General features: G+C 53.0%; 1 protein-coding gene across 1 annotated transcript in view; it reads left to right on the top strand.

Annotated features, from left to right (window-relative positions):
• The window catches only part of ABCC5 (ATP binding cassette subfamily C member 5), an 89,969-nt gene extending 73,879 nt beyond the window's left edge, over nt 1–16,090 (top strand). The window contains exons 26-30 of the mRNA XM_062210471.1: nt 3,272–3,431; nt 10,394–10,472; nt 11,730–11,843; nt 12,443–12,607; nt 15,581–16,090. Of these exons, the coding sequence (XP_062066455.1) occupies nt 3,272–3,431; nt 10,394–10,472; nt 11,730–11,843; nt 12,443–12,607; nt 15,581–15,682 (620 nt within the window). The 3' untranslated portion in view covers nt 15,683–16,090. The remainder of the gene's footprint in view (nt 1–3,271; nt 3,432–10,393; nt 10,473–11,729; nt 11,844–12,442; nt 12,608–15,580) is intronic.
• Nucleotides 16,091–16,660: the final 570 nt, after the last annotated feature.

The following is a 16,660-nucleotide window of genomic DNA, read 5'->3' as shown; positions in this document are numbered from 1 at the left end:
TTCCTTTTTTTTGCTGTTGGTTCACCCTCCAATGGCTGCCGTGGTAGCGTGCTGCGGCCGGCGCACCGCGCTGATCCGATGGCAGGAGCCAGGTGCTTCTCCTGGTCTCCCATGGGGTTATCTTTCCTGGTCACTTCACTTTCAGAAACTTCTAAGGTAAAGAGGAAAAGGCCATATGTTGCTTTCCATTTGAGGGAATTATTTCAGGCCCAAACAAGACATGGCCTTCATTCTTTTCCAACTGGAAGGATAACTCTCAGCTAGGGACCAGGGCTGTCCCAAAAGCCCGCACTTTGTCCCTGGCACCCCTGTGCTGGCCCCCTGGGGTCCACAGCTCTCATGAAAGCCGGTTGATGTCCTTTCCTGTGACTTCCCCTTAACATGGGTAAGGTGGACCAAAATATTCACCAGGACTTTGGTAAGTGGTAGGCAGTGCCAGAGGGAGATGGAGAAGAGAAAGGAAACAGTGATAATGCTCTGGCCAATGCAGCCTGAGCCTAATCCTAATACGGTTTCTGCCCTGGCCGTCGTAAGGACAGCACCGTGAGCGCTCTGCCGCCTCTCCTCCTGGCACACCACGCCAGGGTGCAGGTCGCACTTCACAGCACCATAATTACAGGCTTCCAACCGGGTGCTCCAAACCGAGCAGCCCTTCGTGACAGTGGACTGAGCAGCCTCTCCTTCTTCAGCTTAGTTTTTATTTTTTTGTTTGTTTTTATTTCTTTGTTTTTTTGTTTTTGTTTTTTGTTTTTTTTTGACAGGCAGAGTGGACAGTGAGAGAGAGAGACAGAGAGAAAGGTCTTCCTTTGCCGTTGGTTCACCCTCCAATGGCCGCTGCGGCTGGCGCGCTGCGGCTGGCGCACTGCGCTGATCCGATGGCAGGAGCCAGGTGCTTCTCCTGGTCTCCCATGGGGTGCAGGGCCCAAGAACTTGGGCCATCCTCCGCTGCCTTCCTGGGCCATAGCAGAGAGCTGGCCTGGAAGAGGAGCAACCAGGACAGAATCCGGCGCCCCAACCGGGACTAGAACCCGGTGTGCCGCAGGCGGAGGATTAGCCTATTGAGCCGCAGCGCTGGCCTGTTTCTTTGTCTTTAAAGATTCATTTATTTATTGAGAGGCAGAGTTACAGAGAGAGAGAAGGAAAGACAGAGAGGTCCTCCACTCACTGGTTCACTCCCCTAAATGACCACAATGGCCGGAGCTGGGCTGATCCAAAGCCAGGAGCCAGAAGCTCCTTCCTGGTCTCCCATGCAGGTGCAAGGGCCTAAGGACTTGGGCCATTTTCTGCCGCTTTTCCAGACCATTGCAAAGAACTGGATCAGAAGTGGAGCAGCCGGGACAAAAAGCAGCAGCCATATGGCATGCGGTGCTATAAGCGGAGGTTTAACCTACTATGCCACAGCACCAGCCCCCTCAGCTTAGTCTTAGAGCACTGCCTCAGCCCTGAGGGAGGGTGTCTGTGTCCTCAAACCTGGGGGCTGGAAACCAGCTCCCCTGTCTGTCTGTTGTTAGGAGGAAGGCTGCCCTGCGACGTGGTCTAGGTTTCCCGGCTCATTTCTGGGTAGATGTGAGGGTTGCCACTTTAGAATAATGGGAGAGGGGGCTTTCCGTCCCAATAGGTTGCCGAGCAGAGGTTTGCCCAGGAAATGAATCCTAGTGGTAGGGGTATGGCCATAGGCACTGGGAGCAAGGCAGGCTGTTTGCACCCTGGGGGACCCCTGCAGAGACAGAGCCCCAGCCATCTCAGCAAGGCTCCCCATAGCACCTTCAGAACACGGGAGCGGGAGCAGGGTGGTAGGGAAGAGCCAGGAGTCCAGCTAAGGAGAGGTGCTCCAACAGCTGAGACCCCGCAGTTCTGGCCCTGAGCCACTGTCTGGGCTGCAGAAAGGGTTGTTTGGGTTTTTTGGTTTTTTTGGGGGGGGGGCACTATAGAGAGCCTTTTAGATGGTTACGTCCTTTGACGTAGCAGCTTCAGTTCTGAGACTCTGTCCCAAGGAGGTCACGGGAGGCAGGAGAAAGTCTGAGCACTGTGTGTGCTGGTGTTGTGATTATCATAGGTGTCACACAAACTAGAGGAAGTGACAGAAGTAAGAAACATCCTGGTGGTGGGATTTGTCACAGCCATTAGAATTCTGCCCTGAAAAGTTTCTAATAGTATGGTTGAGTGCTTATTATACAATGTTAAGTGCAAAAAGCAATTATAATGTATCTCCAGTGTGACTTCAACTCTGAGGAACAGACAGAACAGTGTCAAAAATTAAGGTAGTGAGTTTATGGGAGACTGGTACCATCTATTTTTTTTTTTAAGAAGGGAAGCTAAAATCTTTTTTATTTGAATGGCAGAGTTAACAGAGAGAAAGGGAGAGACAGAGAGAAAGAGATCTTCCATCTGCTAGTTCACTCCCCAAATGACTGCAGCAGCCAAGCCTGGGCCAGGCCTAACCCAGGAGCCTAGAACTTCATCTGGGTCACCTACATGGGTGGCAGGGACCCAAGCACTTGGGCCATCTTCTGCTGCTTTCCCAGGCACATTAGCAGGGAGCTGGATCACGGGTGGAGCAGCCAGGACAGGAACCAGCACTCATAGGGATGCTGGTATCGCAGGCAGTGGCTTAGCCTGCTGCACCATGATGCCAGCCCCAGGGCCGTCTTCTTGTATTACATTGCTTTGCGGGTGAAGGCTCGTTTGCGTTTTGCTATAGAAGTGAACAAACCCTTTCACCTCCTCCACCTGGTTCCCTGTCACGGTGGGATCACCTCAGCCATGCATTTGCTCAGGGCCCAAACCTCCCTTCCTCAGGTGCTTATCCCTGGAGATTCTGCCATCGCCTGCCACTGCTGTGGTGATGGCAGCCTTGACTCAGGTTCTGTCTAGGCCACAACAAGGGGACAGAGAGAATACACCTCTGGCTCACCGGCCAGGGGTTTGCTGTAAGAACCCTGTTCTGCTCCCTGTGCCCAGGAGGTGTTGGGCCCTGTGCACCTGTTCCGGAGGTGGAAAGCGGGCCTGTTTCTTCCATCCTCCTCTCGGCAGGGCAGCGACCCCCACTCCTCAGCAGGAGCCGTGTGGCTTACATGTATCTACTTGGCAGCTCAGGGCAGCGAACTGCTCTCCTCTGTTCCTGATAGCGTTTTGGGCATGACCTGAGTCAGTCATCCGAAATCATGGCGGAGTAGAGCCAGAAAAAGAGAGTTTTCCCTGAGGGGCTCTGGGGTGTCCTCACCAAATTCGCTAACAGAGCTCCTCTTCTGCCCGTCTCCCGACTCACCAGGGAAGTCCTCTCTGGGGATGGCCCTCTTCCGGCTGGTGGAGTTGTCCGGGGGCTGCATCAAGATCGACGGAGTGCGAATCAGTGGCATCGGCCTCGCCGACCTCCGGAGCAAGCTCTCCATCATTCCTCAGGAGCCGGTGCTGTTCAGTGGCACTGTCAGGTGAGGATGGGGCTTCGTGGGACTCATGCCTCACTGAGCGGGCAGGCGGCGGGCAGGTGGCGGGCACATGGGGCCGCAGGAGGCCAGGGCCTCTGCCTGGGACCAAGTTCTTATGGCCCTGGGCCGGTGCCTTTCCCACTACACCGTGCGCTTCCCGTTGCAGAATGGGAGGGAACTCAGGGTGCATGTCACATTAGTAACTGTGCAGGTGAGCGGGGCAGGGAGGCCTGCAGTGTGCAGTAAAGAGCCCAGAGAGATTTGGGCTCAGAGCACTGCCCCATGACTTTGGACAAGTTAATGTTCCTAAGCCTGTTTCCTCTTAAAATGGGGATACTTTGAGGCCCTTTCATCATGAAGATTGAGTTCATAGAAGGCATCCAAGCACAGAGCCTGGCAGGTGGTAAGTGTTCAGTACGTAGCACCAGTGTCACAGCCTCCTCCTCACCATCGCGCTGCACCTGCCCTCACTCCACTCTGATCTTCCTACTTACGCCAAGAGCTGCAGTTCTAGCGATGGCTTTCCAACATTATTACTACTCGTGTTTGTGTGTGCCCAGTATCTTCCCGTGCCGCTGATACTTACGCTGGCATGATGTCTCTGAACCCTACCAGCAGGCCAAAAAGCAGACCTCTCCTCTTGGCTGGCCACTTAACACAGTCTTCACATAGGTGTGACGCCCGGGGTGTGTGTTTTTTGCCATTTCTCTCAGTGGATGTGGGCAGCCATCCTGGACCTCTTGACAATAATCAGTCGTCCCTTTTGGGGACCTGACAGGCACATGACATCAGAAGAGAGGTAGAATTTATTGAACTCTCAAGTCTAAAATTGAGAAATTTGAATACAGTGCCAAATGTGCTCACCCTGTGAATGTCTCTGTGTTTAAATGCCCCAGGAACACTTTGGAAGAAAAATTGGCCTTATACCTTTGGCACAGGACAAAACAACTGTATTTTGTTTAGGTTTTTTAAATCATGATTTGGAAGAAAACTAAGAAAAAAAGCATGTTAAGACCTCTTTTGAAAATGCTGCCTGCAAGGAGCACCGGGTTTTCATTTTAAGATGCTCCCTTGGCGGCTTCAGGGGTTAACAGCTGAGGACTGGCGGGGGCACGTGCAGCCAGGGCTGTGCCCAGCACAGAAGTGCGGCGCTCCTGGACTCGGAACTGCCTGTGACCCCTCCCCAGAGGAGGGGTTGCTGCTGTGTGGACAAGCTCAGCGGCTGTGTGCTGCTCTCAGCAATGCTGCGCTCAGAGTGCCACTTGGCAGTCGGCTTTGCAAACCGAGACAGCCACGGAAGTTTCATTTTCGGCCGCCTCTGATTCTGGCTTTGCCCACAATAGACCTGGAGGGAAATTACTTCCCAGACCTGCCCTCCCCCTCGCCCTCCTTCTCCTGTCCCCATGGTTCCTTGTGGATCTCAGAGCACACTCAGCTTGCAGTGCCCTTTCATTGTCTTAGAAGGTGGAGAGAGGCCGGCGCCATGGCTTAACAGGCTAATCCTCTGCCTTGCGGCGCCGGCACACCAGGTTCTAGTCCTGGTTGGGGTGCCGGATTCTATCCCGGTTGCCCCTCTTCCAGGCCAGCTCTCTGCTATGGCCCAGGAAGGCTGTGGAGGATGGCCCAAGTACTTGGGCCCTGCACCCGCATGGGAGACCAGGAGAAGCACCTGGCTCCTGGCTTCGGATCAGTGCGATGCGCCGGCCACAGCGGCCATTGGAGGTGAACCAACGGCAAAGGAAGACCTTTCTCTCTGTCTCTCTCTCTCTCACTATCCACTCTGCCTGTCAAAAAAAAAAAAAAAAAAAAGAAGGTGGAGAGAGCCGGTGCGGAGGTCCCCAGGGCCAGGGCAGATCAGCTGGCCTCCCTCGTGGGTCTGTGTGGCTCAGAAGCTCTCAGGCCTGGGTTTCTGTGGCCGTGTCTTTCCTGTCCCTTCTGCCCGGACAAGCTGGCCCCAGAAGGAGAGGCCCCTTTTACTGAGGCCCTGCCCTTTGGTTGGCCTCCTCGCCCCTGGCCCTGCAGTGCTTTGTCTCCTCCCCCTTTCTGGTCTGGGGAAGCCCAGCCCCAGCCTTGGCCTCATCCCTGCTGAGTGTGTCGCATCCCATAGGCCGGCTGCAGCCTTGCTAGCCTGGTGGCTGATCTGTTCCACAGCGACACTGGTCGTCCCCAGCTGTCACTTGCCATGCCTCTGAGTCTCGGTCCCCGTGGGCGATGCGAGGCCGATCTGCCCAGCACCAGCTCAGCAGCAAGAAGCCGCGCTCTCGTTCTTCCTGCCCGGGCGCCCGCGCTCTCTCTCGACCTCCCATTACATGTCTCGGAAGGAGTACCTCCTGCTCTCCACTCTCAGTCACAGAAATAACGGCGTCGGCACCGACCCGTTCAGCTGGGTCCATCCTGGGCCTCGACCGCCTTCAGGCAGGAGGCTCCGGTACTCTGGATGCACGCGAGTGGGTCCTGAGGTCTTTCGGTTGTCTCCGAGTCATTGCTCTTTAGGGGAACCCCATTTCCCTTTCGTGGCATTCTTCATCTGTAGACCTTGGGAATCCCCAGAGTTCCCAATCTCCACATCAGAAAGCAGCGCTGAGGCTGGTGGCTCCATCTGAAAGTGCTGGAGGGGGCCTGACGTGTGCAGGGAATTCCGTCTAACAGCCCCTGCCCTTCTGCCAGCAACACGGCGACAGTGACAGTCGCAGGGCTTGTGAGGATGCACTGTGCACCAGATACGGTCCTGAGCATTTTAGTCGTATTATCCAAACACTCAAAACTCTACCAGGGCAGGCACCACCGTGACCATTGCACAGATGATGAAATTGAAATCCAGAGAAGCCAAAGATACACAGCTCAAAGTACTGACCCGGGATTTGACCCGGGGCTGGCTGGCTGCGGGGTCTGGCAGTGACTCACCGTATTGTCTGCTGAGCTGCTGTCCGCCAGCATCTGGGGAGAAAGGTCCCATCTCTTAGAAACCAGAGCTATGCCTGCCTCCTCGGGGGTCTCGGCATTAGTCACCTTGCTTTCTCCAGCATCTTCAGACTCTCATCTGCCTCTCCCAAGCTTGAGAAAAATCTCCACTCAATCTCTGCTGCTCCCTTGAGCTGAGATTTCTCATTTCTTCTACTTTCCTCCTTAGTTTAATTTTATTCTCAACAACAAAAAGCCAAAATAGGGCCCCGTATCTGAAAAGCTATTTTGATCTTTCTTTTCACTGCCTGATGGAAAGAGGTCCGTGAGGACCGAGACCACCAAGGAGCCACTCTCCGCAGACGACAGGGCAGAACGGTTGCACAGTGCTTCCTCCCTGTGCTGAGAGTGAGCTGCACCCCATGGGAGACCAGGAGAAGCACCTGGCTCCTGCCATCGGATCAGCGCGGTGCACCGGCCACAGCGCGCCGGCTGCGGCAGCCATTGGAGGGTGAACCGACAGTGGAAGACCTTTCTCTCTGTCTCTCTCACTGTCCACTCTGCCTGTCAAAAAAAAAAAAAGAGAGTGAGCTGCTGCACTGCCTCGCACTCTGGGAGATGTGCTTGGCTCTGTTTTGCCCTGGCCAGTAGGCTGACCTAGGGTATTGCTAAACATAAGATACGGCGAACCAAAGATGAAATCACGGGAGCTGGCATTGTGGTATAACAGGTTAAGCTGCCACCCGCAGCGACGGCATCCCATATGGGCACCAGTTTGTGTCTCCGGCTGCTCCACTTCTGATCCGCCTCCCTGCTGATGGCCTGAGAAAACAGCAGAAAATGGTCCAAGTGCTTGAGCCCCTGCTTCCATGTGGGAAACACAGACGAGGCTCCTGGCTCCTGGCTTCTGCTTGGCCTAGCCCTGGCCATTGCAACCATTCAGGGAATGAACCAGGAGATGGAAGATTCCCTCTCTCTCTCTCTCTCTCTCTCTCTCTCTCTCTCTAACTCTGACTTTCAAATAAGTAAATAAATATTTAAATAAAAAAAAAAAAAGATGAAACACTCTTGGCAACATCAGGAGCTCAGGAGTTTGTTAAGAAATAAACGCCCTCATTGTCGGGTGCTTTTCTTTCAGTCAGCCCAGCTGAACTCATTTGAATCAATGGCTGCTCAGTTTGGCTTTGGTTTCTGTCTGTGGGCCCAGCCCAGGGCCACTGGCTCCTCTGATGCTCGGAGCAGGAGACCAGGCAAAGCAGGACAGGATCGGTGTTTGGGAACAACAGGGACCTCTGCTGGAGTAGGTGCAGTAGTGCAAGGCAGCCCCTTCTTTCTCTTGGGTACAGACTCCCGGAGGACTCTTGTGAAGAGCGCTGAGGAACTTGTTACGTAAATAATTTAATTTAAAAAATGATTTTTAAAAGATTTACTTATTTATTTGAGAGCCAGAGTTACAGAGAGAGGGAGACAGAGAGAGAGAGAGAGGTCCACCCACTGGTTCACTCTCCAAATGGCCACAACGGCCACTGCTATGCCATACTGAAGCCAGGAGCCAGGAGATTTATCCGGGTCTCCCATGTGGGTGCAGGGGCCCAAACACTTGGGCCACCTTCCACTGCTTTCCTAGACCATTAGCAGGGAGCTAGACTGGAAGTAGAGCAGCCGGGACTCAAACCAGTGCCCGTATGGGATGCTGGCACTGCAGGCGGCAGCTTCACCCACTATGCCACAGTGCCAGCCTCTAAAATGATTTTTAAGAAAGGAGTTCTGAGGATTTTGGATCAACAGTGGGACCCCGTCATGTCCCCCAAAGGGCAGAGATCCTAGTCTTAAGTCTGAGTAGGACTTGTTTCATTGTGAAAACTTGCATTGCCACCAGATAAATGTCACTCGGGATGGTGTTGCTCACCTTGCCCTGGAAATTCCCAACAGTCTGTGTTAAAGCAAGCAAAGATGTGACTAACCCTTATGCCTGAGACTTGGCACAGAGAGCGCTGTTTCTGTCTGCCCGAAGCTGTTGGTGTGTGTGTGGAGAGGGTTCCCTAACAGGCATCAACCCTGATCTCCATCAGCCCAGGCGTGTGTGTGGGCAGACTCCCAGCTGGCCCAGGGACCAGGAGGATTAGGAGTCTCTCGCTTTGTGTTTCTGACTGGAAGCCTGTGAACTCCTCCATAGCCCTTGGTCTGCGTTTAGCCACGCTGGGGGCCAGCAGCGAGACCACCACCTTTAACCGGGAGACCTCTTCTGGATAGTCCGCTGCAGCAGTCTTCCCCAGCCTGACCCCTCGCACACAGGGCGCTGTCAGGATGTCTCATCCGTATTCAGGAGCCGCTGATTACTGCGACTGCTTGAAAATGCACTGAGTGATCTCAGATGAGACAGAAGAGCGCGTCTGACGCGGCCACATGGACCTTGTCAGTTACAGTGTCTGCTGTGTTCCAGGCACTGTGCATATGACGTCTCAGTATTCACAGCAACCTGCCTAGCAATAGCACTTTGCCCCATTTCATAGATGAGGACTTGGAAGAGCTGCCAGTTTGATCCTAATCTGCCCAGATCCTGTCTGTGCACGTTTCCCCCTCCACTGCATTGCTCTTTGCCTCTGCAATTACAGAAAATGTAGAAGTTGTGACATCTGGATGCCTGCTAGTAAGAAGTCAAATAAGGATAAGGAGTGGATAAATGGTTTTGTTCACACAAGGAAGTCCAATCAGTGTGCTAGTGCTTGGGCTACGAAGTAAGAGCCACACAGTGAAGAGAGGGTGAGTGCCACGTGGAGAGGGAGCACAGGAGACAGCTGCTATGGGCCGAATGCTCGGGAGACATTCGCTCCCTGATGGCAGCATCCGTGCTGAGACCTGACGGACGAGAGGAATCACAGCCAGGGACAACAGTGCTAGCCCTGTGCCAGGTGCAGCCACAGCTGCCTATTCAGAGCAAAACGTGGTCCTCACATTTTGAGATCAAGGAAGTGGGGAAAAGTCAGGTCAGCTGGCCAAGATCACACCAGAAGATGGAGCCTGCATAGGAATCCACACAGTGTGGCTCCAGGGCCCCGCCTTGTACCGGTTTCTCCTAAGCAGAAGCTTAGGGGGAGATGGGCGCAGGTGGAAAGCACATGCGCACAGAGCAAGAGGCTCAGGAGAGCAGGGCTGGTCAGCTCCTGGCGAGGGCAGAGATGGCGGGACGAAGCCCAGCGCTGCCTGCTCACCCTCCCCCCGGTGGAGTTCTGTGATAATCACCTGCTTGCATTCGTGTGCCCCTGATTAGCAGCCCAAGCCGTGGAGACAAATGTGGCCTGGAGGTAACGCGCACGTTTATCCAAGCATAATCTTATGAACAAAACAGATTGTGCCCAGTACTTTTTGGATGACCAGACCTACAAAGAGTATGTTTGGAGTGAGACCAAGACTGCTCCCCAAAACCGGAACATCCTAACTAACCACCTCTCCACTCAACATTCTCCGTGACAAAGATCTCTCCTGTCTTTAACATTTCCAGAAATGCCAGTCCTGCTCTTTGGTTTGTTATCCTCAACTTCCTTGAGACGGACATAGTTGAGTAAGCCAGAACAGTCCCCAACCTCTGTACCGCCAGATGCCTTCCCCTGTGTCCTGTCTCTCTCAGCCACAGGGCTGTCAGCTGTGCATCAAGGAAAAGGAAGGAGCCTGTCTAAGTCTGCACATAGAGATGTATTCCAACACCAATGTATAGAAAAAACATAGACGCATCCTAGGAAGGATCCAGAATACTAAGAGTGTTCGTTTCTAGGAAGATCCATAGCGGGAATTAAAACATGTATTGGTTTTTGTTTGGTGCTTTGCATGTCTGTGTTTTTGAAATTTTCTATAACTTGTTTCCATCTAAAACTAACAAAAGTTCGGTCAATCAAGTTTTATAAAGAAAGGGAGGCCGTTCTGCTGGGGGCTGGGTCATCTGTGACCCTCGTGACTGGGGTCTTCCGTTTCCCACGTGTGTGCTGGGAACTTTTCCCCCAGGCAGCTGTGGAAATCGGTCGCTTGATGGTGTTGGCCCCTGAGAGATTGCTGTCATTTCTCCCCAGGTCAAATTTGGACCCCTTCAACCAGTACACAGAAGATCAGATCTGGGACGCCCTGGAAAGGACACACATGAAAGAATGTGTAAGTGAAGGGGCACAGGGAGCCGTGCGGGGAGCCGGGCTGGAACCGCAGGCGGGGCGTGGCGGGGGTGGCAGCACTCCCTGGCCCGCTGCAGCCTCTCCCTCCGCCTCCAGCTTGTCTGTGGAAGGGATTCAGAGCAGGGCTTCCCAGGCATTGGAGATGTGCTGTAGAAGTAGACCTCCCCCCGGCCCCCTCCCACACTGTCCCTGGTCGTAGTGGCCTTGTACTGTCCACTGATGACGAAGATGTTAGTGACAGCTTCTCAGAATTCCATAATACTGTTTTTTAAGTATTGTTCTTTCTTGCCTTCTGATGGAAGCTGCTGGCCTTTTTTTTTTTTTTTTTAAGATTTATTTATTTATTTATTTGAAAGGTAGAGTTACAGAGAGGCAAAGGCAGAGAGAGAAAGAGAGGTCTTCCATCTGCTGGTTCCCAAATGGCCGCAATGGCCAGAGCTATTCCAGTGCAAAGCCAGGAGCCAGGAGCTTCTTCCAGGTTTCCCCCACAGGTGCAGGGGGAAACTACTGCTTTCCCAGGCCATAGCAGAGAGCTGGATCAGAAGTGAAGCAGCCGGGACTCTAACCAGCACCCACATGGGATGCCAGCACTGTAGGTGGCAGCTTTACCTGCTACACCACAGTGTCAGCCCCTCATGACTGTATTTTAAAACTAAAAATGAAGGCCCACTATCTGACAGTATTTGAGAGACATGAGCACATTGGAATTTCTGATGGAATGACCGATGCTAACATAATAATGTGTTTGAGACACAGACTGACCTAGCAAATGTGGGTTCTAATCCACCTGGTCATCACATTTGTACCTTCCTTCCACATGAGCCAAGTTCTTGGCTAGTAATTATATATATATATTTTTTAAGATTTACTTATTTACTTGAGAGGCAGAGTTTCAGACAGAGAGAGGTTCTCCATCCGCTAGTTCACTCCCCAGATAGCCAATCTGAAGCCAGGAACTTCCTCTACGTGGTTGCAGGGGCCCAAGCACTTGGGCCATCTTCTGCTGCTGCTTTCCCCCATGCATTAGCTGGAAGCTGGGTCAGAAGTGGAGCAGCCAGGACTCAAACCAGTACCCACATGGGATGCTGGTGCCACAGGCAGAGGCTTAACCTACACCGCCACAGTGCTGGCCCTGGCTAGTAATTCTTTCATGGCTGTTTCGCTTCTCTTTGCCCCTGGATTTTTTGAAACACGGAGTTTGGTGTTTTACCCTTCTCATCTCTGTGTTCCTTCTCCACAGATCACTCAGCTACCTCTGAAACTCGAATCTGAAGTGATGGAGAACGGGGATAACTTCTCAGTAGGGGAGCGGCAGCTCTTGTGTATAGCAAGGGCCTTGCTCCGCCATTGTAAGGTAAGGCCGGTCGTGGGTGACTGGGCAGGGAGCAGCAGAGAACAAAGTCACTGAGGCCCTGGGCTCTCCGGGTTTCGCCTCTGAGCCCATTGGTGCTTTCCAAGAGTGTACCTGAGATGTTTCTAAATTAACCTTGACACGGTTGGAGCACATGGGTTTTTCTGGAGGAGGTAGTTTTGTTTTTAACTCCCTGAGCCTTCAGTGCCCGGGGTGACTTCATTTCTGGCCAGAGAGGGGTGGCAGTGCTGCAAGCCATAGACGTGGAGGAGACTTTCAGGTCATCAAATCCAGCTGCATTTCACCAGCAGGAAAAGGGAGCTCCAGAAAGCAATGTCACGTTCAGTGTCACAGGGCAAGCAGGGGCAAGTATTTGCTGAGATCAGTGCAAGCCACAAATCTCATAGGTAAACAGAGGTTTGAAGTTAGAGCGATTCTAGACAAAGGGGCGTTTTAACATACGTGTGTAACTACTTGGAAAGAACAAGATGTGGTATACAACTTACATAACAAAATACATTTCAGCCAAACCTCAGTTAGCCAGAATGCCTAAGGAATTTACTTGATCCCTCGTCTCTCCCCTTCCCCCGCACCACGGGCAGATTCTGATTTTAGATGAAGCCACAGCTGCCATGGACACAGAGACAGACTTGCTGATTCAAGAGACCATCCGAGAAGCCTTTGCAGACTGCACCATGCTGACGATTGCCCATCGCCTACATACGGTTCTCGGATCTGATAGGATTATGGTGCTGGCCCAAGGACAGGTACCAAACCCTGCAGGAACCTCTGAATGGCTGTGGCTTCACATGGGAGGAGATCTGGCACCTGGCAGGGATGGGCTGATTGCCATCCTCATGTGGCTGCTGGCACATCCGAGAAGCAGCCCTAGCAGCTCCGCCCTGGCTGCCCTGGCTGCCCTGGTTGCCCTGGGGAAGGATGCTGCTCTCACCAGTGCACCCCCCTTGGGCTTTCACTGGGCTTCACTGCTGGTTCTTTTGCTGCCTGTAATCTGGGACACTGGCTGAGATCAGAGAATACGTGTACTTAGTGACTTCCAATCATACGGCTGTGCTAGACTTTTTTTTTCCCCTTCTTTTTATTTGAAAAGGGGGAGGGGAGAGGATCTTCAATCCACTGACTCCAAATGTCTGTAACAGCCAGGGCTGAGCTAGGCCAAAGCTGGAAGCCCGGACTGTATCTGCGGCTCCCACATGGGTGGCAGAGAACCAACTACTTGAGCCATCATCTGCTGCCACTCGGGGTGCACATTAGTGGGGAGCTGGGTCAGAGGTGGGGTAGCCAAGACTCAAACCGGGCACTCAGATATGGAATGCAGGCGTCCCAAGCAGCATGCCGACCGCTGGGCCAGACTCCTGTCCCAGTGGTGCCCACCATCTTATCCTGTTGTTCCAGGCTTTGCCATAGTCGAGCCCTAGCCTAACCTTCAGTTCCTACCCCTCCCTTGCAAGTACCGTGGGCTGTAAGCAATCCCGCATCCTCTAAGCTCTGTCATCCGTCTTTACTCAGTTCCTTCCCCCTAAACTACCCCATCCCCTCATTCGCTCCTCTGTAGCCACCTCCTTACGTCCCTAAAGAAAGACATGGCTCAAATGCCATAGCCTTCAGGAAACCCCCTGATTGCCTCAAACCTTGTAGCCCTCTTGCTGCTCTCCTGGCTCATTTCTTGGGAACCATGATGACCCATGTCCCTGGAGTGCTCCCTGTGAGCTCCGGGGCAGGGTCCTGCCTCCCTCATCTTTAGATCCCCAGCAGATCTACGGTTCTTTGCACAGGCTGATGTCAAGTAAACGTATGCTTGGCAGATACCTCCTTTGTGTGCCTCTAGGATGGAAGTAAATTGGTGATTTGGCAGAAATAACGAGTCTTTGATAAGAGTTCCCTGCCTTCTGTTCACAACCAAGGCCACCATAATAGCTATAATAGCTACTGTTACTGACATTTCTTACAGATATTATTAACTCTGCTTCCCAGATGAGGGGGGAGCTTAACCTATGTCAGGTCCATAGGAAGTGATGAGCTGGGACTGAGCTCAGCCACTGCGTGAACCACCAGCCTTGCACGGTCCCTCAATTTGCGGAGGCGCTGGGAAGAGCATTTAGTGGGCATGTTCAGCCCAGGTTTCAAGGCTGAGTTGAGAGGACGTAGGGATGAGTAATGATTTTTCTCCTTGTCTTGAAGTTATTTAGCATTTTGAGACTGAATTTGTTTGCCTCCTCCAAATATTTACTGAGACTCTGTTACACATTGGGTACACAGCTCTGTGTGTAGGTGTTAGGTAGAACATCATAAAATCAGCTGGAAGGAACCGAGAATCCTTTCTTAAAGTCTCATGTCCAGACAGCTTTGTTTCCATGGGGGACTCAGTGTTGTTTTAGAGTGGGTAGTAATTGGCTCTTTTTTTGTTTTTTTAAAAGATTTATTTATTTACTTGAAAGTCAGAGTTACACAGAGAGAGAAGGAGAGGCAGAGAGAGAGAGAAAGAGAGAGAGATCTTCCATCCACTGGTTTACTCCCCAGTTGGCCGCAACGGCTGAGCCGATCCGAAGCCAGGAGCTTCTTCCAGGTCTCCCATGTGGGTGCAGGGGCCCAAGGACTTGGGCCATCCTCCACTGCTTTTCCAGGCCATAGCAGAGAGCTGGATCGGAAGTGGAAAAACCAGCCAGGACATGAACCGGTGCTCATATGGGATGCCGGCGCTGCTGGTGGTGGCTCTACCCACTCTGCCACAGCTCCAGTCCCAGTAATTGGCTCTTGATGAGAGACCCTGTCTTTCACTTCCTTGAATTTTTTTTCTCGTTAATTAAGTTTCCTTCTAATTTTAAGGAAATCTAAAAAGTACAAAAGCATAACCCCCTGGAGATGAGCATCGTACTGCATTGCCAGTGTTCTTCACGCATGTCTGCACGCGGATGCCAGCAGGTGGATGCTGTCTGCATAGCCTCAGACGTCCAGACCAAAAGCGGCTTGGGCAGCAGGGGTTGCTTGTCCGCCTCGGTGGGGGGGCAGAGCGTTGGTTTTCCTGTAGCTCAGTGTTGTCCGGCTCTGCCAGTGCCTGCCCGTCCTCCCCACTGTGGGATGTCTGCCCCAGCATCCGACGCCACTTCCTCCACACCCACTTCCTCTTCCTCCTCATGCCCTCCCCGCCGTGCAGGCCACTTTTCTTAGAAAGACCAAGCAGACTCTGCCCGCATCTCCTTGGCCAAGGTGGTGTCCCCTGCCTTTTCCCATTGGCCAGGGAGGCTGGGAAGGTGAGTGGCTGCATTTTCGGCCTCTGTCACAGGAGACACGTGGTGCCAGCATCTCCTTCCAGGTTCAGCTTCAGTGTGATCTCCCATGGCTGCACTGAAGTCCACCGTGGGAACAGACAGTTGGCTAAGTTGACCCGTTCCTTTTTCTCTGCTGCCAGCGAGGCGTCTTGAGCGCTTCCTTTGCCGTCTCTAGGGGTGCATCGGCTTGCACAGCAGGATGCCATGTACTCTGCTGTGCCCTGGACTTGAGCTGCGACTTCTCCCCCTGCAGTTCATGGGCCCTTGCTCTCTGATTCCGTCATTCCCAAGGCTGGAAGAATGGGGATTTCTCCGAAGGAGGCATGCAGGTCTTTCTCCCTGACCTTTGCCCTACACGCTGGCTAGTGAAAAGAAACGGGCAGGGCAGGGCTAGCTGAGCTGTCCCCCGACTGCACGCTCACAGCCTGACGCCGTCTCCTTCTTTCGCAGGTGGTGGAGTTTGACACCCCATCGGTCCTCCTGTCCAACGACAGCTCCCGGTTCTATGCCATGTTTGCTGCTGCAGAGAACAAGGTCGCAGTCAAGGGCTGACCCCTCCTGTCCACAACGTCTCTTTTCTTTGGAGCATTGCCGCTCCCCGCCTGGGGCAGGCCCCTCATCGCGTCCTCCTGCCGAAACCTTGCCTTTCCCGACTTTATCTTTCGCACAGCGGTTCAGGATTGGCTTGTGTGTTTCACTTTTAGGGAGAGTCCATATTTTGATTATTGTATTTATTCCATATTCATGTAAACGAAATTTAGTTTTTATTCTTAATTGCACTCTAAAAGGTTCAGGGAACCATGATTATAAATGTATCAGAGGCCTATAATGAAGCTTTATACGTGTAGCTATATCTATATATAATTCTGTACATAGCCTATATTTACAGTGAAAATGTAAGCTGTTTATTTTATATTAAAGCGAAGCAGTGTGCTAATCACACTGCGTATTCCTCTCTCATTTTTTTTGTACGGTTTGCTGTACTGGAGACCCGGCTTTGCTGTTAGACTGTAGGAAGGGTAGCATTTCGTTCTCGAGCTGGTGGCGGCACGGTGCTGGGTTGTCTGGGAGTCCAAAGGAAGCCGTGCGGCGAGAGCAGGCCCTCCGGCAGCCCCTCCGCTGCCTCCCGCAGCCACGCCAGAGGCGGGCAGGCTGCCAAGGCCTGCAGGCGCCGTGGATTCTCAGGGCTCCTGCTTACTGTCCTGGCGTCGCTTCCTGTTTGTGTCCACGGAGCAGCGGGGCTGAGCCCCAGACCCCCGTCCCTGCCCTCCATCAGGAATGAAACTCCCAGAAGCATTCCTCGGGGGAGGGGAGGGAATTTCTTTCCTGCCTTCCTCATTCTGTCGTCGTCTCTAACTGAGAGTCAGTCTGTTCACGAGTGTCCCACTGCCTCAGGTTCCAACGCTGGCCACGGCTGGTGGCCCCCAGCCTCCGAGCCTGTTGGTTGGGAGCCCTGGAGCCAGCCGCCGCTTCTCGAGGGGGTACTTCCTCCTTGGCCTGTTCCCGCACCTCCACAGCTCAGTGACAGGG

The sequence above is a fragment of the Lepus europaeus genome, chromosome 2 (genome assembly GCF_033115175.1).
Source record: "Lepus europaeus isolate LE1 chromosome 2, mLepTim1.pri, whole genome shotgun sequence".
Classification (NCBI taxonomy): domain Eukaryota; kingdom Metazoa; phylum Chordata; class Mammalia; order Lagomorpha; family Leporidae; genus Lepus; species Lepus europaeus.
Note: the sequence above shows the minus strand (reverse complement) of the source record. Positions and strands in the feature narration are given on the sequence as shown.